The sequence below is a fragment of the Onychostruthus taczanowskii genome, unplaced genomic scaffold (assembly GCF_017590055.1).
Source record: "Onychostruthus taczanowskii isolate IOZ18803 unplaced genomic scaffold, ASM1759005v1 scaffold116, whole genome shotgun sequence".
NCBI classification, from domain to species: Eukaryota; Metazoa; Chordata; class Aves; order Passeriformes; family Passeridae; genus Onychostruthus; species Onychostruthus taczanowskii.
Genome location: NW_024498294.1, coordinates 1657632 through 1681893, shown reverse-complemented (window position 1 = coordinate 1681893; position 24262 = coordinate 1657632). Strand labels below are relative to the sequence as shown.

The following is a 24262-nucleotide window of genomic DNA, read 5'->3' as shown; positions in this document are numbered from 1 at the left end:
CCAGCTGGACCCCTAACAAAAACTCACCGATGTAAAGACTTCATATATAAGGTTGTGGTCATCACATTTGCTTACATTTGTAAATCTCAACTGTATGAGAAGTGTGTCTATAAAGGAAAAATCCTAGGTACAAGTATAAAAAGTAACAAGTATAAAACTTGTTTTTGTAAAGTTTGAGTTGAGCAAGTTTGTCGGCCACGGGGTTGATGAGTGATCTTCTGGAGCAACAGCTTTTGGTTTCTTTTCCCAGCCTTGATGTTGAGGAACTTGGTTATATTTTGAATTTGTAGCTTTGTTAAGTACTTTCAAATCTAGTAGGAAGGTGTTATTTGTGTCTGCATCTATTACAAGGCAAACACTTTCCAAACACTCAGGAAATTCCTAATTCAAGTGAGAAAGGAAGGAAACAGTTGAAAAAAAATTACACTTTAAGCCAGATCTGGGCAACACAAGTAACACACCAAGGAAAGGTCTGTAAGAGAATTCCCTCTGGGAGGGGAGCAAGGCCGGTGCTTGGAGGAACTTCCAGGGCTTGAACACGAATGGATCATTCACGGCAAGTCTCTGTCTGGTGGAGAGAACACAGAGCTCCCTTCCCCAGTGGAAAATCTCTGTAATTCTGTCAGGCTCTGTGTGACCTGTAATTATGGCCCTGTGCTCTTTTGTTAATTTACACTCCTGCTTTACTTTGCTTGTGTCCAAGCACATCCGTATTATGATGCAAATTCACCAGCAGCATGAAGGCCAAGTTCCAAGTAAGTGTTCCTAAGGGAGTTTTTGTCGTACTTGTTCAAATCACAAGTCAGGGAAAAAAAAGAAAACATGCATCCAAACCATTAATTTAACATGCTAGTGCAGATCTGGGTTCATTAATAAAATACTAACTTGCTGATGACCAAACTGGTGCAAACTTAGGCTTCATTTACCCGTGTGAGAGGTTTATTTTTCCCTGTGCCTCTCCTGGAAGTTCCCATGGAGTGAAATTCCCAGAATAAGCATGTATAGACCACTTAGCTAATTCCAAAGAAAATAAACATGATGTTGGTCTTAATGTGTTCAGTAGCATTGTTCCTTAAGAAGGTTAAAGAAAATGGTGTCTTTGGACATTTCTTTTCATAGGATTGCAGCTGAGGTACTACAAATTTCCAATATTTTGTCTTAAAATAGTTTCCTTTGTAAGGGTAACAGTTAACTCCTGTCTCCGTGTCTGTAATTGCAAGAAACATCCCAGAAAACCCCAGAATGTTTTGGGTTGGAAGGGTGCCTAAAGATCATCCAGTTCCAACCCCCTGCCATGATCAAGGACACTTTATCTGCAAATTTATCTTCCATTTGTCCTTCTGGCACATTCTGGTTTCACCGTGTCTGCACGTGGGGGAAAGCACAAGGTCCATGACAGGGAGCCGAGGGATCAGGAGGCACCACGAGAAATGATGGTCCCACATCTCCTGTTTCAGACCTGTTAAAACAATGTCCCTCTCTTCTCCCCTGGCAACAAGTGCCAGGAATGTGCTACCTCCTGTAATTTTTAACCATTTGTAGCTGGAATTGATGCCTCCTCACTCTCTTCTCAGGGGGTTGGTGAGTTAAATGTCGATCAGATCTGCTCCCTGCACGGTACTGAAACATAATTCTAACTGGCTCCGGGGAAGTTGTTTCAGCTGGTGGCCCTTTAAACCTCGTTCTAGACATTTCTCCCTCTGCTGCAGTTGGTAAAATAGAAATAAACCTGCTCTCAGGAGCACGGAGCAGCCATGGAAGCTCCGGCCAAAGCGCCCCCAGCATTCCCTAGCGAGGGAGGGTCAATAAAGACCTGCAGGGCCGATCAATGGCTTTGCTGTTTCCCTCCCCCGCTGTGCCCGAGCCGAGCCGAGCCGAGCCGGGCGGGCCGGGCAGGGCAGGCTCCCTCCCGGAGCCGCTGAGTTCCGAGCTCTTGTGGCTCTCCGGCCCCTGCCGCTCCCCCCGTGTCCGTGTGTCAAGGGCCGCTGCCTCGGCCGCCCTCCGCGATCTTTAGACGACTTCACCGTCGTAAACCAGAACCGGGGCGAGCGCCAGAGAGGCGTGAAACTTTTCCGCCGCGACTTTGGCCGTCACCGCCCCCCTGCCCGGTCACTGCCCGTCCCCTCCCTCCCTCCCTCCCGGTCTCTTCATTGCCCCCGACGGCGGCTCTGCCTGTCCCTGCGGCCCCCCCGCTCCCCCCCAAAACCCAAAAAGCGCAGTCCGCTTTGATGTCGCCTTCAGAAAAGTTCACTTTATTTACAAGGGGGCCTCCCCCCTGTTTACACACGCACATTTGTAAAATTAGCCAACCCCCCTGACAAAAACGCAAAGGAATGGCTGAGAAATAAATAAACCTCTTTCCCCCCCTCCGAAGCGGAAAGGCTCCAAGCCAGCGGGGTTCTGCTCCTCCCCGGCCCGGGGCTCAGGCGATCCTGCTGCAGAACTCGTCGAAGTCCCTCTCCATGAAGAGCTCGCTCTCGATCACATCGTCCTCCGAGGGGAAGTACTGCTGGCTCTCCTCCTGCGGGGAACCCGCGGCTGCCTCGGCCCCGGCTCGGGCGGGCGGGGAGCGGGCGGCGGGTCCGGGCTCCCCCGCGCACTCCATCAGCGCTCCGCGGGCGTTCTCCAGCACCCCCAGGTACGAGTCCATGTCCAGCGGGTCCATCTCGCAGTCCGACCCGCCGCTCTCGGTGCCCACCGAGTCCGAGCGCAGGTGCATGAGCTGGTACTTCTCCCGCATCAGGAACTGGTTGGTGTTGCGGGGCGCCCGCATGCCCGGCGCCCGCCGGCCCAGCACATTGACGGGCCGCAGGGAGAGCAGCACCCGCGGCCGCGCCGGGCGGTGGCAGCGGCGGAAGGCGCGGCAATGCTGCTGCTGCAGCTGCTGGTGCTGGTAGTGCTGGAAGTGGTTGTGCGTGCGGCTGCCCAGCAGCTTCCGCGCCCCGCCGGGGATCCTCCCGCGCCGCCCCGGCGGCCAGCGGGAGCGGCTGCCGCCCCGCCGGGGCTCGCCGCTCTTCAGCGGCGTCGGGGAGGCGCCCCCCGGCACCCCCTCGCCGCGGGCGGGCTCCCAGGGCGGGCACACGATGAACTCCGCGCGTCGCAGCATCGCGGCCCCCCGGCCTCTCACATGCTCCGAGCCGCCGGGACGCCCCCGCCGCGCTGCTCCTGCGCCGTCGCCTCTCCGGCGCGTCCTCCGCTTCTCTCCGGGCTGAGCGGCCGCTTCCCAAGAGCCCTGCGGGGGCCTCTGCGGGCGCCTCTACCTTTTCACGATCCGCTCTGTTTTTTTCTTGAGCGGAGCCCGTTGGCAGCGCATAGCCTGGCTGAACGGCTGCGGGCTGCGGGGCAGCTTGACGGGTTCCAAGCCGCCTCTTCGGAGATGGTCTCGCCTACTCCCCGGCCGGACGCTGCCGGGCTGTCAGCGCTGCGCCGGGCACGGCGGGCCGGGGCAGGGCCCGGGAGCGAAGCGAGCGAGGGGAGGGGAGGGGAAGGCGCCGAGGCTCAGGGACCGCACAGGGAGCGCGCGCACCGCCCGCCACCCCGCGCCCACTGCCGACGCGCTCCCGCGCAACCCCTACTTATGACCTCCGGCGCAGTCCAACTGCCGCCGCGCCGCGGGGGAGGGCCGGGGCAGCACAGCCGCTCCTCAGCCGGCCTGTCCCCTCCAAACTTGGCCCTCCGCGCCCGAGGAGCGCGGGGTCGCCGCGTCACCGCAGCCCGCGCCTTCGTATCTCCCGTGTTATCCCGTGTTATCCCGGGATCTCTTCCCCCTTGGGCGCGCTTTGGCTTGGCTCAGAGCTGCGGGCGCATTTTGTTCATGCCCTATTCACGAAGACCGCTTACGCTCAGCTCCCCGCGCAAGCACCGTTGCCCGCCTGCCCCTTGCAGCGGCGCCACGCAAACCGCGTACGGCACCTATCCCTTGCAGCGGCGCCACGCAAACGGCGTACGGCGCCCATTCCTTGCAGCGGCGGCACGCAAACCGCGTAGGGCGCCCGTGAGGGGCGCTGGGTGGGGTGGGGGGGTGGTGGTGAAATGGCCGCGGGGGCAGCGGGAAGGGAGAAGGGGCGGCCTGAGGCCGGCACCGGGCGCTAGAGAAGCCGCGGCGCTTAGTGCCAGTCCCGGCGGCCGCCGTTCCTCTGCTGCTCCATGCTGCGGCCGGCGCCACCTCCGGGCAGCGGTGACCTTCCCGCGGGTCCCACAAAATGGTGCCCGTGCCTTCCCCCTCAGACGCTTCATGGCAGGGGAGTCCCCTCCTGAGGCTTCATGGTGGTTTTTATTTTATTTTATTTTATTTTATTTTATTTTATTTTATTTTATTTTATTTTATTTCCTTTAACCTCTCCAGCGGAATCGGTGCTTTTTCATCAGTCTAGAGTGAAAAATGAGAGCAAAGACATTCATTCTTGTAGTTTGGGGAATGTCTCAGTTACTTGTGCTGGGCCTTGGTCCCTCTACTCCAAATTTCCCCTGATTTTCCAGTCTGTTTTGGGTGGTGTTTTTCTGCCCTGTATGTGACTAACCTGACAGTGACTTCCCTGCTCACCCCCTCCCCACTGCCTCCCAACCTGATCATGGAAAACAAGCTCAGTGTTGCCCAAATGCTCCCAAGTAAAGGCTGTGCGTGAACAAGGGTAGCAACTGCCATGCAGGTAACATTTTATTACAATTTAACAGTGAAGGGCAAAGAAGTACAAAATATACAGGAGGAGACACGGTAAAGGCCTGGATTTGGGCTAAGTACAGAGTCAACGTTGCCAAAACCAAATTGCCCACATTCGTCTGTTTCACTGCTCTAGAGTGTGTATTTCTAAGCAGTGTTTGTTTCAAATTCCATTCAGGAATTGTATGGAACTCCACTTAAACTCAGCTGGTGTTATCACCTGTGTGTTTTACAAACTAAAGGCCAAAATGGAAGGGGTTGGCACTGGAGCAAGCAGCAGTTGTCTAAAATCTGCATCCCCGAGATCTGAGGGCATGTGAGAGCAGGGGGAGGCTGCAGCGCTTTCAGAGTTCATGAGGATGTTTGTAAAGAAATGCCACATCATGTGGTAGAATCCACATCGCGAGTTGTCACAGGCTTTTTCACAGATGTATTAGGCAGCAGTGTGGCTTGAATAAACTTCTGCCACTCCAAACTTCCCTCCTGGATACAGAACATCCCAGAACTCTGTGTTTGTACGCGGGACTTTCCCCTGGCAACCACATGCATGCAGTCTCTCCTGCCTGGCTGGTCAGCCCAGCTCAGTCTGGCCTCAGTTCCCATTTTCTCTTCTGTTTCTCTGAGTGGGGTGCAGATTGAGTCTGCATTTATTTTAGCTGTTCTAGAAGGATGTAGGAAATTTTGTGTAGAAAGGAGTCTTGTGCTGCTTTGTGTAGGAAAGAATTCCAGGTAATGCGCCTCCCTTCACATCTGGATTATCTCTAATCCACCCACTGCCACTGCCCTGCACAGACCAGTGAATTCATCCTGTACTCAGTCCTGCGAATTAATAACTAAAGCTTTTATTGAAACCTTCATTGGTACCTATCTCTATGAGTAAGAAGATTTTAGAGCAATTTGAAATCATTACTTGGAGGCAGCTGAAGTGTTTGTGCCATTATTGACCTGGCCTTCATTCCCCACGCTCTGTTCTGGGCAGGGTTCAGGTGTGCAGGCTGGGAAATCTCCCTCCCTCACCTTCCTGCCTCACTTCTATCTTTCCCTGTCGAGAGCCTTTTCACAGCAGTTTTCAGCACTAGAAAAGTGAAGGAAATGTTATTAATGTATCATGAAATGTTTTGTAATTTCTCAGTGGTTGCCAGCCAGCAATAATATTTTTTCAAACCCTTAAGTTTCCTTTGACATGGGAGAAGCCATCTACCAGTTTGGTTTTTTAAACTTTTTAAGATTTTTTTTTTTTTTTTTTTAGCAGCAGAGGAGGGACTTTTGTTGTAGTTACAGCCTTAAGAATTGGTATCTTGAGATATTTAAGAGTATCCCTTTAACGGTGGCAAGGTAGAGCTCCCGAGAGGAGTTCGGTAGAGGCCCTCGGTATCCAGTTACTGGGAGAAGCCCAGCGTCCTGGCCTCGCTGGTTAGAGCCAGATGGGGCTCTGCAGGACAGCCAGCACGGCTCCTGCCCGGGTTTGGGCTCAGGGCCCGCGGCTCAAGGCTCCCCGGGCCATGGATCGGGCTCATTTCACCCCGAGTCCGTGAGGGGAACCCCCGGGCCCTCCCCGAGGCCCCGCCCCGCCCAATCAGGAGCCACGGGGCGGCCGCGCGGGGAGGTTTTCCCGAGCTGCCTCGCGCCGCCGTGACGCACAGCACCGGGAGAGCTCGCGCTCAATGGGCGGCCGTCTTACAAAGCTCCTTTGTGCGGCCGCAGAGAGCCGCGCGCTGATTGGCCGTGGCGCCGGCGGTGCTTCCGGCCATGCTGCGCCGGGCGCGATTGCATCATGGCGGGACGGAGGTGAGCGGGGGGCCCGGCCCGGCCGGACCCTCGGCGCCTCACGGCCCGGCCGGGCTCAGCTCATGCGGCTCCGGGACGCGAGGGCGGGCCGGCTGCAGCGGCGTGCCGGGGGAGCCGGTGCTGGGCGGCCCCTTCGGGGTGTGGCGGGAGAGCGGCGGCTCGTGGGCCGGCAGTGGCGGTGCTGTCACCGCGGGAGCGGGTCCGGCCGGGCTGGCAGCTCCCCCGCGGCCTTTGGCGTTGTTAGCTCGTGTTTTGTGTGTACAGCGTCACCTTCATGTGCGTGTTTTACTGCCTGGGTGCTGTACGGATTCTTTGCTTTTTCGGCATTTTAGGGATTACCTATAGGAGGTACTTATTAAAGGTTAGCCAGGTGCCTTATTGCAGGGCTTGATACTTAGCAACTCATGGTTTCATTACTTATTTGTATTTCGGGGCTTAATGCTTAGCAATTCTTGGTTTCATTACTTATTTGTACAAAGAACTTAAGGTCCCTTACAACGTGTAGTATGTCTTAAGCATTCCCTTCAGCATCTTTTTAATAGGGGGGTTTGATGAATGCACCCTTTTTATTGCTGCAGCTGCGGTGACTTTGATATCTCCAGCAATCCTTGGCTTCCACACCCCGGGAGCCTTTTGGAAACTTTAATTCGGTTTGGTGGTGACGTGCTTAGAAAGCAGCTGTCAGGTAATAGAATTCAGTTGTCACATAAAAGCAGTGTTCAGTAACTCAGCTGACAGTGGTTCCTGACTTTTTATTAAAAAGACGTAGTTCAAAGTTATTTCAAGATAACCTAGATTTCTTTTTTTCTCCATGATGTGTTACATTTTTCATCGAGGTAGCATGATGGCGACAAACATATCTTAAGCCATCACAAGATACAGTGTAAAACTGGGCTCTTGCATATCGTGAAGCTTTTGTATCTCAAGACAGCATTGATGAGTGTGCTTATTGCTTTGGCAATGTTTTAGTTGGCCTTTCAGTGTTAAAGGTAATCCTTGCAGGGGGACAGCTGGGCTAGTGTTGCAGTTTTATTCCCTTTATGAGACACTTGCAGAGGATTTTGAGAAGCAACGTTTGTTCTGTAGCTCAGCATTCTCTTCCCATCCTTCCTTCCTTTTGTTTTAAACTTGGTTGTTTCCACCCGTTCTAGAAATGGAGAATTTTGGCTATGAGGTGAACGTTTTAGACTGATGTTACACCAGAACAGAAAAAGGCAGAAATGGGGGGCCAGGTGTGTATGGAGAATAGAGCATTGTTTAATTTTGGAGAAAGCAGCTGTAGGTGAAGAAAGGAAGCTACTTGTCTTTGGAGGGAGCTTTGGTCTCTTTTACAAAATAGTTTGTGGGAGAAGGTGACTGGAACAAGAGTAAGAGACTGATCATAAACCCCTGGAAATGAGAAACCTTTTGTACACCTTTAGTTCATCCTGTGTTTTTATACTTACTATTTCTCAGTCAACAAAATGGTTAATATCATGAAGTCCACTTTGTTTTAATTGTATGTCTGATTATGGAAAGTACAACAATGTTTCTCAAATGTGGGTTCACTTCATTCATGATGGTGTTGTAATTGAATTTGTATTGTTTTTTTAAAAATTAATATTTTAGAAAAGTACACGGGAACTTGCTTTTAATGCTTTTTTTTTTCTTGTAGATAAGAAGCCCAGCTTAAGTCTCAGACTGCTGTAGTACAATCTCCAAACTTTGACACCTTTGCTAGTGAATGTTATCCTCTAGAAAAGTGAGTGTACTTAATAAAAACTTGCTTAATGGTGCATTGTCTTAAACTCTGACACTTATCAGCAGAAAATGCACAGAGAACCCTTCCTGTGTTTATTGAGCTCTGTAGATGTGAAGTGTTGTTTGAAAATTGGGTTTTATTAGATGTGTTTGTATAATTTCTGTAATATGGTTTGTGATGTTTTTGCTCAATCTGTGTTCAAAGTAATGAAGTTGTCCTTCATTATTTTGTGATTGAAAATACCCAGATTGCTTATAAAGAGCTTTCTTTCTGTGCTGTAGAAATTCATACCTCTGTCTATAAAATGATTGTTAGCTCTTGGCTTTTTTTCTCAGCTGAGGTTGAGCCATGGCAAGATTTTCAGTGTGCTTTTGCCTTGTAAGTCAATCTGTTTAAAATTCTAAATTCCCATAAAATTCAGGTTTGTAACTTGGACAAAATGACCGGCAGTGATGGTTGCACCTTAATTCCCAGCAGTATTTATTCCCCCGTTTCTGATGCAATAGGCTGTGCTGTTGCTGAGGGAGTGGGTGGTTTGTGCCCTGTGGTTGCTGGACACTGCTGTGCCCGTGCAGTGCTTCAGTTGAGAGGATGGGCCCACAGTGACTCTGTGACCTACGCAGGGAGGCTGTGAGCCGTGAGCAGCCTCCTCAGCCCTGCCACAGGCACACCCCAGCCCCGCCTGCCTCTGCTTTCCTCAGGCCCGGCAGCTGGCCAGGCTCCAACCCTGTGCAGTTCGCTGATGTGGGAGGGCTGAGCTGGAGCTGAGTACAACGTGCAGGTCCTTAAGCCTCAGTGTCCATGTGTTCACGGGTCCCAGGACGAGGGAAGAGATGAATCTGACTCCGTATTTCTTAAAAGGCTGATTTATTATATTATTGTATTATGTTTAAAAAGTGCTGTACTAAACGATAGAGAGAAAGGAATACCTCAGAAGGCTAGAAAAGGCTTGAATAATAAAAACCCGTGGCAGACACAGAGTTTGACACAACTGGTTGTGATTGGTCATTAAGTAAAAACAATCCACATGAGACCAATCAAAGATGCACCTGTTGGTAAACAACCTCCAGACCACATTCCAAAGCAATCAGATAGTTATTGTTTACATTTCTTTTCTGAGGCTTCTCAGGAGAAAAATCCTGGTGAAGGGATTTTTCATAAAAATATGGTGACACCTCAGGCCAGCTGGCTTGTGGGAGATAAAAGCTCTAAGGCTGAATTCTTTTATCATTTCCATTGTCTCTGTGATCAAGTCACTGAGAAAGGACACAGCCTAATCAGTGCTTGGAGGCAGAATGGTGAAAACTATTACAGGTTCTGTGTAGAGTAACTCACTGTGCTCAGGCTGGTTATTACCTTTTAAAATACATCCAGGCCATGTCCATGTGTTCCTTGTCAGCCCCTGATTTCCCCTCCAAATGCTGTGTTGCCTGTGCACCAGGTTGTGGGATTCTCACTTATAATAATATGATAAAGGATAATTAGGGTTTATTAGTGGAGAGAATGATTTGTCATGAATACAAAGTGGTGGAGTTGATGTGTAGCATCATAGGGGTTCAGGCCTTAAGCTGGCAATTTTTGTGGTGTTCTGGGTTTCATTTAAGCAAATGTTTTGGAGCTTCAGCTGTAACTGAAAGAATTGTCTTCATGCATTTGCCTTTGTTGCTGCTTTATGGCTAAATCCCAAGACTCAGGCCTTGTGCTGTTACTTGTAATTCTCTAATGCTGAGTGAAGCTCAAAGCTGTAGTAGCTACTTCTGGTGTAAGTGTGCTCAGGAGCAGCAGCACTGAGAGGTGGAAGAACCCTTTTATTCTCTAGCATCATCTGTTGCAGCCTTCATAACCAATTTTCTCCTGTTAGGGAGCTGCTGTCTCAGAACACCTTTATTTCTCAGAGCTTTGTTTAGTTCTTACCCTGGCATTTTATTGAAATCTGACCCCTTTCCATCTCATAGCAGGTCTGGAACCAGGCAACTGCTGTGTGTTCCTAATTATTTTGAGAATTCCTCTTCCCTGTGTTGCTTGTACAGCATGGAAGTGGCCTGTTGAGGCTTAGTTTTAATATACTTATAACACTCATGTTCATCTTTGCAGTTTTTCAACTGTGCTCTCTGCAGTCTGGCTGCTTTTAGGGGCATCTGAGATTGCTGGCACAGTCTGATGGAAAATGCTCTTTTAAACATGTAAACAGTTTGTGAATAGATGTAGAGTGAAAAGGAGCCCCTTCTTCAGTAGTTTAAAGTGAAACTCTCTGATATAAACTGGTGCTGAAGGTTATTTGAACTTGGAAGCTTTTCTTGAAGAAAAAAACCCAAACCTGTAACCAAAACATAATTTGCCCTTTGACTGTTTTCTCTAGGAAACAGAAATAAAAACATGATAAAAAAGGGAACAGTCATAGTTGAATGAATGGAGAATCCTTTTCCTGTTCCAAAACTTTGGTGTGAGTCAGTCGAAATTAGGCTTTTTTTAGAAGGGAGTGCTTGCTTCCATGCCTGCTATGAATCAGGCTCTTTGGATTGGTGATATGGATTTGAAAGATGTAAGTTATATATGTGGGGTTAATTTTTCTCACTTCTGTTCAAAATGTATTTTTCTCTTATTGATCCTTGTTGGGAAAGAATGGTTCAACAAGTTCCAGAAAACATAAATTTTCCAAATGAGGAAGAGAAGATATTGACGCTCTGGAAAAATCTTAATTGTTTCAAGGAATGCCTGAAGCAATCAAAGAACAGACCTAGGTAAGAATCTGTTAAAAGCTGTAGCAATTGTGTGTGGCAGTGCAGGGTTGGCTTGGCTGCAATTATGTTTTTCCTTGGTTCTGTAAACAGCAGCTGCTCCCATTGCCAGCAGCAGGCCTGGCTCACGCTGCTGTCCCTTTATATTTCACTTGATGAAGAATCAGCAGTGTTCAAACAGTTGTAATAAACCTGTAATTTCCTGCCTGGTGGGTTTGTAAGAGAAATGGGGAGGTAAGCAAAGAGCTCTTCCCCCTGTGGAGCTGTGGAGCAGCGTGCTGGGGTGTGCCATGGGAATCCTGGTAGGAGCTGAACAGGCTGGAATGTTCCCTTGAGTCCCTCTGCCGGCGTGGCACCTGTGCTGCCTGATGATGGAAGAGGAAGGAATGGACGTTTTCCAAGTGAAACACAAGTAGTATAAGTATGGAGTCACCCTGCCTGAAGGCTTGCTGCTCAGTTTTTGCTTTAATGAGGAACGTTTTGTGTTGTAGGTTTAACTTCTACGATGGCCCCCCGTTTGCCACAGGGCTCCCCCACTATGGCCACATTCTTGCAGGGACCATCAAAGACATCGTGACCAGATTTGCTCATCAGAGTGGTTTTCATGTTGACAGAAGGTTTGGCTGGGATTGCCATGGCTTGCCTGTGGTATGTGTCATGAATTTACCTGCAGATATTTCTGTAGGTTCCTCTTTCCCTGTTGTTCCCTGCTTATCACTCATATTTCTGTTGCTTTTATACCTGACATTGTTGCTAAAAGAGAAATGGGAGTTCCTTGTCCAATGTGTTTCTCTGGCTTTTGTGTCTGGTGAGTTCAGGAGCTTCCTACTGGTCATTGCTATGAACCTGTATTTATTTGGTTCATAGTTCAGAAACTGGTGTTTTGTTTATTTTTCTGAAGAAACTAAAGAAACAGTCATGCCAGGGTGAGCCTTTGAAATCCCTCCCTAGCTCAGGTGCAGCTCCCATGAAATCCCAAAAGGTTAAAAGAGGCCCCTGAGCCTCATTAGAATGTATAGGACACAAAGTATCCAGGGGAATCCTGAAAGCTTTTGATAACATCATGTTTTGTTTGTTTGTTTTCCGTGCTCCCAGGAATATGAGATTGACAAGACTTTAGGCATTAAAGGGCCAGAGGATGTGGCAAAGATGGGGATTGAAGCTTACAACAAAGAGTGCAGAGGGATTGTGATGAGATATGCCAAGGAGTGGGAGGTGAGTGGAGGCTCAGTCCGCGTTCTGCTGAGCATTTCTAAATGTGTTTGTGCAGAAGTGTTTCAGGTGGGGGGAACTTCATCCTTTTGTCTGATTTTGTGCATAAATCTCATGACTTTAAGCTCCTGTTTCTCCCCTGTGATCCTGAAAGGGGAACAAAAAGAGCACCTTTGTGGCTTGGAACACACTGCTGTGCTGTCAAGAGAAGGTTACTTGCAGGTTACCTGGAGCTCAGAGCGTCTAATGAGCTACACTGAACAAATAACAGATATGTTGAATAGTGTCTCTTTTTGTGTCTTCCCTTATATAGGAAATTGAAAGATCTGACTTTGGTTTTCTAATGGAGCCATTAAAGAAAATTAACATTAACCTCACTGCTTTTCTGCTCCTCCTTCCCCACAGTCTTTTCATTGGAGAGTGCAGGGCAGCAGCTTGTATTTTTGGAAGAACAGAAATACTCACAAGAGGTGTGGGTAAACCCTCAGTCTTCCCAGAGAATACTGGTGTCAGCTTTTCATCCCAGGAGTACAGGGAGAGTGTTGCTGTCTGCAAGTTTGAAGAACGGTAGTTCTCTAAAGTTATTTCCAATAAAGCTTTATCTTAACCATAATTTTTTTTTCCTAGGCAGAATAGTCCTAATTATTTTATTTTTTTTCCTCCTGCAAAGGCTCTTCTACTTCACTGCACTCCTCTACATGTTTCTAGTCCTGCTGTATTTCTTTTCATGGAAATAGGAGTTTCTTACTTGAGTATCACTTGCCTCTTGCCCTTGGGACCATTTTGAAGTTATGGCCAGTGTCTGAAGAAACCAGAGGTGCCTTGGGTAGAGAAACTGTGGCCTAAACCTCAGTGAGTGGCTGGATGAAAAGCAGACAGTTTGTTTTTTTTTTTTCAAATTGCACTCTGAAATGTTGTATTTCAAACCCATCATTGATAATTCTTTGTTGCTTTTAGAAATAAAAAAGCAAGATTCATTCTGGTTTGTTGTGGTGGTTTAACCTTAGCTGGCAGCCAAGTACCAATGAGTGGAGATAAAAACAGTTTAATTGAAGCAAAATAAAATATTATAATGATGCTAATGATAATAAAAATAGTAAAAGAGGACAGAGGGAGGAATAAAAGCCAGGAAAACCAAGTGATGCCCTGTCTGGCTGCTGAGTGATGCCCAGCCTGTCTCTGCCCAGTGATTCACAGCTCCTGGCCCAGTCCCCCCAGTTCTCTGCTGGGCACAATGTCCTGTCCTATGGAGGGTCCCTTTGGCCACTTGGGATCAGCTGTCCTGGCTCTTCTCCCACCCAGCTCCTTGTGCAGCTCCTGGCTGCCACAGCCTGGGAAACAGAACTCCGTGCTTCGGGCAAGCACGACTCAGCAGCACCTAAGCCAGCAATGGGTTAACAACATTATTCCTATCCTAAATCCAGAACCCAGCACTGTACCAGCTGTGAAGAAGAAAGTTAACTCTATCCCAGCCACACCTGGAACATTTGTGCTTCATTTTCCATCCCTTTTAACTTGCTGTGCTTCAGCAACTGGTGTTTTTACAGTGCTGGTTAGTCCAAGCACTTGATTTTTTGGATGGTGAATGGATTTTGTATTTTGTTTTGTACATAAACTTGTGCATGTATGTGTGTATTTTAGATGATAAATAAAAATAATGAAATTTGTTTAAATATCTTTTGACTTGTAATAAATTCAAATATTTTGGATTAGTGCTGGGAGAGGAATTACCAGCATTCCTGTTAGATAGTGTTTATTTTCTGCCTGGAGTGGTTAGCAAATATTTGAGCCTTATGAAAAAATAGAAAAGGTTCCTTGGCTGTGTGAGATCTTACAATGCTGAGACCAAACATAATGCTCCAACTTTGTGGATGCTTGTGCTAATCAGTCCTAGGCTATGGATCTTATTAGTGGAGTGTCAGAGTGGCTTAAAGGTCAGGATGGAAACTGATCCATGTCAGGAGCTCGGGTGTTGTAAGAAAGTGTGGAGGTGAGGGAAGGAGTGTGTTTTGTGTTCACTTTGCTGGTTTGACATTCAGTGTGGGCTGTGTGTAACAGTGTCAGGACAGGTGTCCCTGCCTTGGCCCTCTGCAGAGCTGGGGGGTTTGGATGGCTGTGAAATCCCACTTGTCCCAGTGAATCCCACAGCTGGCTCATTCCTCATTGGTGTCTGAATGTGACCATGACCTGTCCTGCGCCAGGGGCTGGCACCTGTCACTCCTGTGGCTTTGGCAGCCCTCTCATGGCTCTGGGAAGTCAGAGAAGGCAGCTGGCCCTGGAGGAGTTTGATAACTTGTCACGTATCAATTTCTTTCAGCATTGCTTTGTCTTCAAGTTACATCATGTTTTCATGGAACTGAAAGCTGATAGACTTCTGGGTTTTCACTGTCTCTGCAACAAGTGGTCTTAAAAATAGAAGTGAGACCACTGTAATGAAAAGCAATTTTCAGGCATTTGAACCTTGGCTGAACCTTGAGTGATGCACCATTTCTATCTGATGAATGATCCAAGTGATCTACTGTTTTTGCTGTGTTGAACACATTTGCCTGTTGTGTGACCTTGGTTCTAAATAACCCTGCTCATGGTTTCATTCCTTCCTTATTTCTGCCTGTATGAATGCACTGTTTGGAACTATTGTCAGGCTAAAATACTTTATAGATGTATTTCATTGAGATGGGACAAACACTGCTCTTAAAAACCAGCTGATTTTTATTTTACAGAACATATATTGGTAATGCATTGTGACAATACATTGTTAAGATGCCTTTCAATCTCTGTTTTTGTGTCTTAACAGTTCAGTGTTACCAGATTAGGACGCTGGATTGACTTTGAAAATGACTATAAAACTCTTTACCCTGAGTTCATGGAGTCTGTGTGGTAAGTGAACACACATTGCTTTGGGGATTTGAAATGCGAGGAAGGCTTCATTGCAAACATGTGTTGGTCCATGTATCACTAGAAGTGTTCAGAAAATGCCAAATGCAGATAAAACATCAGGCAGAGGAATTAAAGTGATGTGAAATCTCTTGATGTTCAAGTGATGGAATGAAGTGTCCCATTTTTTCCTTCTCCAGGATAGCAGGGCTTTGCAAAATAAAGTGCACCAAGACTGCCTTTAATGAGCCCTGAAATCTCACTGCTCCATGCCTACTTAAAAGCAGTTCTGAAGATCTATTATGGTCCTTAGTTGGTTTAGGAAGTTACATTCTAGCTCTGCATTCTTGATGTTCTTCACACTGTCAGCTGTAAATGGCAAACTGTCCAAGCTCAGTTTAGCACCAAACCTCTTCTTCAAGGCTGATTTTAGAGGCTGTGAATCTGCTGTTATCTTTTTCTTGGCAGCACAGTTTGACAACTGTCTTGGACTCCTGGTGCAGAACTTAATAAAGTTTGGGTGTTTTGGCAATGTATTCAGGGTGCCTGTTGGGATTTCAAAAGACAAGACAATCTTACAGGTTAAGGATGATCAGGTTGGTTTAACACAGTGAAGAAATGGCAGCTGTGAGTCCTTTGGGTGATAGAATGACAAGGTGACTTGTAGGGAGAGGTTTAGCAGAATATATGCTGACAAAAAGCTATTGAAAAGCAAGTTATGTGCATAAGAAAGTATTAAGGAATATTTGGTAATACTAGCATTACTAATCAGCTTTAATTGTATGGTTAGTTTCATAAAGTTATCACACTGGATTTGCAGACCTTTTAGATGTCCCTGAAGCCACTGCAGAGGGCTGAAGTGCCAGTGAGATTTCAGTGGGCTTTGGAAAGATGGTGGGAAGGCAGCAGATGTTTAACTCACTCAGCTGAAGAAATCCTGCATAATTATAAAGCCCAAACTGACAGGAAACCTTCATTTTGTAAATTACAAAAATACCTAGTGGCAGCTCAAATTCTGTTTAACTGGCAGCTTAAAAACCAAACCTGCCTTGAGCTAGTTGCAGGGTCTCTCTCAGCAGCCCAAGCCTTTTTTTGGTGGTTTGTTTCTCCCACCACCTCTTTAAAAGGCAGTTTCTGGTCTTTGACCTGTGTTACAGAGATCACCTCCTCTAATGCCTGCTTTGATACAAACTCTAAATTATATTGGATCTGAAAACTCTGAGATTTCAGGAAGTATGTAGGCAGACAGCCTCTTAATTTTGTACTTTTTTTGCTTCCTGGCTAAGTTTCTGTTAAATCTTGTAATGAAACACATTTTCTGTTTTTAAAAATTGGGGTTATTTTGGAAAGTCTCCTAGGACTGTCTCAGGGCTGAAGGAAATAATGCTTAAAGAGAGCTCTGTTACTGCACTTAGAGTGGTGCTTTCGGCAGGGTAATGTACAATTCTCTAAAAATTAAATAACTTGGATGGTTACCCAAGCAATCATCAGACCCACAAGGTGTTACTGAAGTTACTTTGCCTGTCCATCAGGAGAGTTAATTTGAGCTCTAGGTTCTAGCATGCTTCTCTCACAGTTGATTCAATTTTTTGTGAGCTCCTTTTGAAATTCTTTAAAAAAGTTTTAAAATTTAGTGTCCAGCTATGTACGAAAGAGAAACTGCAGCTTAATTTCTGCATTGAGTGCTCTGGAGACGATATTGGCCTGTCCAGTGGTTTTATTTTGTTGTTTTTCTGTCTGTGGGAGTACAATGCTGATTTTAGGCCCAGGAAAAAAAAAAAAACAACTTATTATGAAAATGGTAGTGGGCATGGCAGCTGTAGGTTTTGTGGTTAAAATATGGCGAGCAGTTTGTCTTTAGTCATATAATCAGCTAAACCAGTCTGTTTAGGTTGTTTATTTCTGGTCTGTAGCTTTTCCTGCAGCTCTGGAGTGGCCTCAACTGGAATTTCTTTGTGACATGTGGTGTTTTCTTCCTTGTTTCTGTTGAGTTCAATGAGATAATCTAATACTTGTGATAAATGTTGTTTTCAGTGGGGGCTGATTTGATCCAAATCATTTAGATTTGAAGTATTTAGGACTCAGACACCAAATACATCTGTTGTGCAGTATCTCTACAAAACAATATTAATGAGCTCAGAATGCTAGAGAGCATTTCTTTTTCATCTTTATAATTGGTCTGATGGAAATGACTACTTTGTTGGCATTTTGATGCTGTGTCATATGATGACTGACTAAACTGAATTTTTAACCTGCTAAATTTTGACTTACAACAAAACATTTGTTGGTAGAATTGTGGTATCCTGGCAGAATTTTTCAGGGGAGGACTGAAAATTGGTATCAGTGAGAGATGAAACTGCACTGGTTTTGCATGTTAAGATCCAGTCAACTGTGCACATATTGAATAACTTAAATAGAACTTTAAGTTCTAATTCTGTACAATTTGTCCTGCAGCCAGGACAATCTCAGTTAAGAAGTGCCCTTCACTGGAACAGTGCAGTGAGTGATGTTCTTGAGCTGGCGTGGCACAAACATGAAATTTGTTCTTGCCCTTTTTTTGTACTGTCAAAACACATCCAGTGAAATGGCGAGGAGTTTGATGGGAGCTTAAACTTCTTACTGAGGTGGTCTGAAAGAAACCTTTGGGAGTTGGGATAACTATAAATGATTGTCCTCAGTGCTGGGCTGTTGCACAGGTGTGTGCTGGGTGTGAGTTCTCCCTGGGATGAGGGGATGCTCTCCTATTCCCGGGGCGATGCCAGGGCTTGGCCTCTCCTCCTGCTCCTCTGAAGGGGTGGCTCGAGCAGATTCCTGTCACCATCTAGTGCCCAAATGAGCAACTGCGGGCTGAGCCTGTTAGAGACGGTGACACAGCTCAGGGAGGAGGTGCCAGGGAGAGCTGGGCTCACTCCCAGCCTGCCCTGAGACCGGCCCAGCACTCAGCACTAAACCAGAATGACCTCGCAACAACAGATCTCTGAACAGAAATTCTCCCAATAGATTTCCAGAAATAGATTTCTCCTAATAGAAATCACTATTGTATTCTGTGTGTTCCATGAGTAATGATTCTCTAGAGAGATACTGGTGTTAAGAAATGTGGTGTGTCCATTTTTCTATGAGCTGTATTTTTTTCCTTATTCTTGTATTTCTTTTGTGCATTAAGTTCTCGAGTCCCCTTGTTACCTTCTCACCATTCCAGTCTTACTGTATCTCCTTACCTGAATTTTGGAGGAGGAAAACACTGCAGTCCTGTGGCTGATCTTTAGGATAAGTCTAGCATCAGTTTTAGATATTCAAATTTACAGTTATGCAGGTATTTTGCATTTCTGGCTTGATCCAGAATCTCTCAACAAACACACAGTTCTGAAGATTACAGCTTGGAGGGGTAGACCTGGAAGAGGATGATCTCTGTATGCCAGGATTTTAAAGCTTTCAGTGGTAGTTTAACACAGAATATGACAGCTTCTGTACTCAACAATTCCTAGGCCCTGGAACAAAGAAATACTTTTCCTCACTTTCTTCAGGAGCTGTCTTTCCAAGATGCTATTCTAAAGATAGGTTGTGTTTGTTATTGGAATTCATGTTCCACTTAGGCTTATGATTTTTGATTCACATCCAGTGTTTTTTGAGTACTTTTTTCTTGTCCCTAAGCATCTGTTTTTGCATGTTGCTTTCATTTTACTTTCCTCTTGTTTTTCAAGTGTTGTCCATGAGTTGTAGGAAAACCTTTTCCTCAGGAGCTCTGCTTCCCATCGTGCTGTTAGGAGGCAGTGTTTGCTTTAAAATGACAGGGCTTCTTACATAGCATGGTGTTTGTGCCTGGATTTGTTTGGTAGGTCTACAGAGGCTATAAAATTGTCCTTTTATCTTGGTGTGAACTGATGTGAGGTCACACAGCAATAATTTTGTCCATTTACCCAAAGTACCATGGATATGTTGAAATTATAGAGCTCTAGATCCTGCTGTCCTAATGGCCACAGAACTGTTTACAGTTCCTCCTGTTTTTTCTTTAAAGGCAAAAAAAGGAAGAAAAACACTTTATATGTGTTTGAAAATAAATCTCAGTATTAGTTATGAGGTGTCTGGACAGTTTGCAGTTCTCAAACCCTTAGAAAACTTTAGATCATTGCAAACAGAGCCCCTTGATCCCTCAAAGGAATGGCATTAAGGACTTGGGAAGCTCCAAGATGAAATCCTTCTCTTTGATGTGAGCTGGATGTAGGTGTTAGAGAGGTGCAGATTGCTTTTGGGTAGGGAGAGATGTGGATGCTATGTGGGATGCCAGGGGTGTTTGCAGTGCTGCATTGACTGATTTAATATCTTTTGGAAGCAAAAGCTCCCTTTGCAGGAGTTTGGTTATATCTGTGTGGTGTTTGTGTGCTGTGTGTGTGACTTGGATGAACAAATTCTGCAGGAAGCTTCTGGTTTTTTGGGAATTCTGGGGAGAGCAAGGCTTTGTTATTGACTGGGCTCAAACCTCATGACACTTCAGGAATAACAAACTCTTACCACTTTCAAAGTTAAGCATTCCTTGCACCTTTAGGGACCAGATTCTCTCTTAACAAGAAGCTGAAATATGCATTGAATTTCACCTTTTCCCAAACTGCATTTTTCTTCAGTAAAGGTCTGAGTGCTGCTCCCACAGCCAAGAGGATGCAACTGAATTTATTTGTGTGAGGAGAAATGTAGCAGAATTAGAGGAACAGCATTTGATTTCGCACTTCTTTGAGTAAATGCTTTTTTTTTTTTCTCATTAGAAAGGAGCTCTGTGGTTTTCTTAGATTATTTTTTTTTTCAGAAGGCACTGCATTTTCAATTTTGGCTTACAAACCTGGGGCTACTTTCTTGCAAAATGTCAACATTTTTCAAACATAAGGATTAAACCATGTTTTGTGAGGTTATTGTCTAAAATATTGGGATGACTTTTTAATCAAAACACGATCCCCCCTGTAAGTGACTCTTAGTGTTAGAACCATCTCATCTTTGGCAGGTGCTGTGTTTCAGGTGGGCTCTGCTGCAGGGAGCTCTTTGGGAATCATCTCTGCAGCTCTGCTGGTCACACACCAGCAGCTTTTTCCTTAAGGAAACCATTTTAGGTGCTTCTTAAGATAACAAAAGAGCTTGTGTAGTGGTAATGAGGGCTATGGCATCAAACAGCAGTCTTGACTAAACTATAATTCTGTTTATTCTGCTGGAATGGCTGTGTGAGGGGAGAGGCTGTGACAAACTCCACAGAGTGAGCAGCTCAGGGCAGGGCATGGTGGTGCTCAGGGCAGGGAATGGTGGTGCTCAGGGAATGGTGGTGCTCAGGGCAGGGCTGTGCTCTGAAGCCCACCCCTGCTCTGAGTGCACAGCTGGAGCCCGGGCTGTGCAGTGGGATGGGATTGCCACAGGAGGGAGATGCTGGCCTGCACTGGGAGCTTGGCAGCTCCACTAGTGCTCACCTTTCCTGAGCAGCTCCCTGAGTTTACAGTTATATTTACAGCTGAATTAAATATTCAGTGTTTCTCTGAGTAGTTTTTGTGTGCTGTTAGTAGGCAGTGTTCTATAGAAAGTAAAGTGGAGCCTTTTTCTATAGGTGTTTCAGTTACTGTTTTTGAAAGGCAAATAGAACACCTTCAGCAGGAATGCTGTCACTTGTCACAGGCTGCATTAATTATACTATGAGGGGGTAAGCATACATTTAAAGTTACTTTAACTCCCACAAAAACTTGTGCAGTTAGCCAGCTCAAATTTATATGCTGAAAGCTGATGAAACTATATTCAGGGATCATTTTTATAAAAGACTGATCTAGATTTATATAAGTCTAAGTTGATAAACTTAAATTATCCACTGTAAAATAGTCACTCACTGCTATGTTTCAGATTTGGGTTGGGGATCAGGCAGCCACATCTTGCCTATTGATGACATTTTTTTTGGTTAAACAAGGTTTCTTTGGAGTTGTGTGTAAGTTGTAGAAGTGCACAGCTCTGAGAGACTCCTGGGTTTGGCTCCTCTGTGGCAGAACTTGATGCTGCTGAAGGTCTCAGAAGCTTTTTCCATCTCAGACTTTGGATCATGTAATTTTTCTGGTGTTAGTGACCACTCACAGGAGAGTTTAGGACTTCTACTGGAGGCCCATGGATGAATCTGATTGGACAGCACATCTTTTCTGTGTGACATTCTGTATTTTCTCCAGCTGCTTAATCTGCAGTGTAATAATTATTCTGATTAAGGCATTACAGGACTTCCATGTCAGCAAGCCAGGGCATGTCTCTTGATATATTTTGGGCCACATATAAAATCAGTGCAATAGTCTACTTGTGTCTTTTGTTGAAGATGATAATTTCAAGCATAGAAGACAAGACACTGACTGAAATACAGGTCCAGATTCTCTAGCACAAAATGACAGCCTGCAGAAAGAAGTGCTGCTTGCCAGGATTGGGTTGGTTGCTTAGCAATGAGCTATTTATCTGCAAAGGGACCCAGAAAAGGGATCAGGATGGTTTGAAAACATAGTTTGAATAAAGGAGCTTTTAAAGTCAGCAGAGTTTAACAGTTTTGCTGTGAAATTCAAAATGAGTAGGCTCTGCTGCAGCTCTGATTTGTGAGTTGAAGTTAGCAGGATTATTTAAGGCTTGGCCTCTCCTGCCTCACAGCCTGCAGGCTGTGGCACTGAGTGTGCAAGTCAGCGAGACGTGAGAAGCTGATGAATGTTGATGATCCTTGAGGAAACCCTGGAGCATTCAGGGTTTGTCCATCACATGGACACCTTGAGTTGTGTGAAGAGTTTCTCTTCCAGCTTCCATTCACCTTGAGCATTGACTCAATTTGTCACTTGCAATATTAAGTGCTGACTTGATTATTTCAAGAAAAGCTAAGGATCCAGCTATGCTCCAGGCTGAACTGATGATTTCCTAAGCAGAGTTAACCTTAGTGTGAGACTATGGTCTTGGTGAGGATCTGAGTTCAAAGTACAACATTAAATTGCAGCACCAGCAAACTGTGTTCATGGTTAACTGTGGCCTCCTGTGGAACATGCTTTCAGATGATCAGGATTTACTCGGGGTGGGTTGCAGGTGACTGATTTGTATCTGTGTCTCTGCTGTAACACTGGTTGCTGCAGCAGAGACTTAAGATCATATGAGAGGTGAGCAGCCATGTCACTACAGCTATTCTCTAAGTTATGATTTCAGCCTTGCTAATTGTCCAAATTTCAGGTGATCTTTGTATTCAGGACATCTGAGAAGGGATATAGATGCAGCACAAATCCATATTGGTGGTTAATCTCTGTGCAGCCAGTGCATGGAACACCAAGGTGCTGGTATCAGCCAAAGCTAAAAATATGCCAGAAATGCAGTTGCAATCAATTATCTCTGCCTTTTGATTTGCAAATATTGCCTTCAGTTTATGGTGGATTATTTTAAAAAAGGTGTCATTTAGAAAGAACTTCCAGCTAGAGCAGAAACCCCATTTTGCAGTTTATTTACTAAATGTGGAACACCAAGTCATTCCTTGTTCCTTGTGTACTTCCAGGTGGGTTTTCAAGCAGCTCTATGACAAAGGCCTGGTGTATAGAGGGGTTAAGGTCATGCCTTTTTCAACTGCATGTAACACCCCCCTGTCCAACTTTGAGTCCCATCAGAACTACAAGGTAAGTTGCAATCAGATTTCTCTTCTGATTGAACTTGAAAAGCTTTAGCACTTTTTGCTTGGTGGTACCTGAACATGGCATTATACTCCAAATTGGTAGTAAAAATCTAGGTAAAGGGGTTAATTTTGATAGTATTTTGCTGTATTTGTTTGTATCACTTGATCTTAGAGTTCTTTCTTGGTTACTACTTACAGATATTTAAAGTACACACTTTTTTTTTGTTGTGATAAACTCTTCCCTCTCTGTGCTCTCAAGGCTTTATTGCAGTGGAAATTTTCGTGCTGAATTTTCAGAGGAGAACTGCAGCTGTCCCTGTCTGTGCACATCTGAAAAGAATAGGGTCTTTGGCAGGGTTCGAATCTTCTGAGAGGAGAATTGTAGGGATTGTCAAAGACTCTGTAGCTGTAGGATAACGATTCTTCTAAGAATCTTCAGTTTACGTTGGGAAACACCAGAAAATGTTCTACCTAATATAATGCAGGGTTTACTGTGGTTTACAAAATGTTCCTTTAAGAAGAAGCAAGTGCAGCTTCTCACTTGCAACAAACTCATGTTCATGTATGTGAAGGCAGAACTTGTGTCCCAATTTTCCAAATTCCACATTAGTTTGTAGATAGAGGTTTTGTATCCCTTCCAATCCTGACCCAGGCCTCCATATCCTTGTATTGTAAATCTTCCACTTGCATTGTGAGAGCAGAGAGCTAGCACAGATTGTACATCTGGTCTCTCTATCTTGCCTAAAAAAGGCTAGTTTTCTGGCCAAAAATAGTGTTTTTAAAACAAATGTTTAAATAGACTTGGAGTACAATGCAGCCCACAGATACCAGAGAGATACCAGAGCTTTCAGTGTTGCTGAGGGGTATTTATACTGAAGAAAAAACAATTTGTGATGTATGAAACAGAGATTTGCAAAGATATCTTGATATTTGTGCCTGTCTGACAACTGAAATAATTACTTTTCTTGCCCTCATTGGCTGGCATTTCACACAGGCTCAGATAAATGAGCTTTCTTTAGAACAAAGACTTTTTTGGAGGGTTTGTGTGTATGTGTATCTATGTTTTCTTTCTCCATAAAGCTTGAAGCACTTTTCTTGAGTCTTAATGAAATATTTAGATGCTGTTTCTTACCCCAGAGCCAGAGGTGTGTGTGGGTGGGATGATGCTCTGCCACTCCATGCAAAAATTACCTTTCTCATCTGCCAGAAATGGTGTTTGGAAGTTGTGGGTCTGTGAGCTGACAGGATTTACTGTTGGTGAGCGCAGTCATTTCTGAGTGTGAGGCAGCTGTTGCCTGTCTTACAGTGGAAAGCAGCCCTTGGCTACTGTTTATTGATCCTCTGAGAGCTGGGACACGGATCAGAAGCACAAGAAGCACGTTCAGAACCAGAGCTGGGTGTCCAAGGCACACCTGAGTTATCAATGCCAGCAGCTGGTATTGCATTAAACTGAAGAAACGGTGTCTGCAGGTGGAATTCTAACAGCTAAAACACTACACAACATCATTACCTGTCAGCCTGGATGGTATTCCTTATGCTTTGCCAGTTGTTTTTATCTCCTTGGTGAGATCAGTGCTTCAGAAAGCAAAGTGAGGAGCCTACAGTGCTGCCTCACGCTC

At 45.6% G+C, this 24262-nt stretch overlaps 2 protein-coding genes and 1 non-coding gene across 6 annotated transcripts in view; 2 read left to right on the top strand and 1 right to left on the bottom strand.

Moving 5' to 3' along the window:
- Positions 1–2231: 2231 nt before the first annotated feature.
- On the bottom strand, positions 2232–3663 carry LOC121348239. Its single transcript, XM_041427554.1, has one exon. It carries the CDS (start codon positions 3104–3106, stop codon positions 2423–2425), a length of 684 nt encoding a protein of 227 aa, XP_041283488.1. The 5' UTR covers positions 3107–3663; the 3' UTR covers positions 2232–2422.
- Positions 3664–6314: 2651 nt separating this feature from the next.
- IARS1 (isoleucyl-tRNA synthetase 1) overlaps positions 6315–24262 on the top strand; it is a 92111-nt gene continuing 74163 nt past the window's right edge. For 2 of the 4 annotated variants that reach the window (XM_041427552.1, XM_041427549.1), the window contains exons 1-7: positions 6315–6448; positions 8103–8189; positions 10811–10930; positions 11419–11575; positions 12023–12142; positions 14934–15016; positions 22530–22647. In XM_041427552.1, coding sequence (XP_041283486.1) covers positions 10812–10930; positions 11419–11575; positions 12023–12142; positions 14934–15016; positions 22530–22647 — 597 coding nt within the window. In that variant the 5' untranslated portion in view covers positions 6315–6448; positions 8103–8189; position 10811. Of the gene's footprint in view, positions 6449–7111; positions 7134–8102; positions 8190–10794; positions 10931–11418; positions 11576–12022; positions 12143–14933; positions 15017–22529; positions 22648–24262 lie in introns of those variants that run through there. The other 2 variants (XM_041427551.1, XM_041427550.1) reach the window with 2 other exon arrangements.
- Positions 8729–8862, top strand: LOC121348256. Its single transcript, XR_005954357.1, has one exon. It is a non-coding gene; the product is annotated as a small nucleolar RNA SNORA84 (small nucleolar RNA).

Excerpts from the sequence above, each read along its gene's own strand:
- LOC121348239 (XM_041427554.1), bottom strand. The coding sequence starts at position 3,106 with ATGCTGCGACGCGCGGAGTTCATCGTGTGCCCGCCCTGGGAGCCCGCC.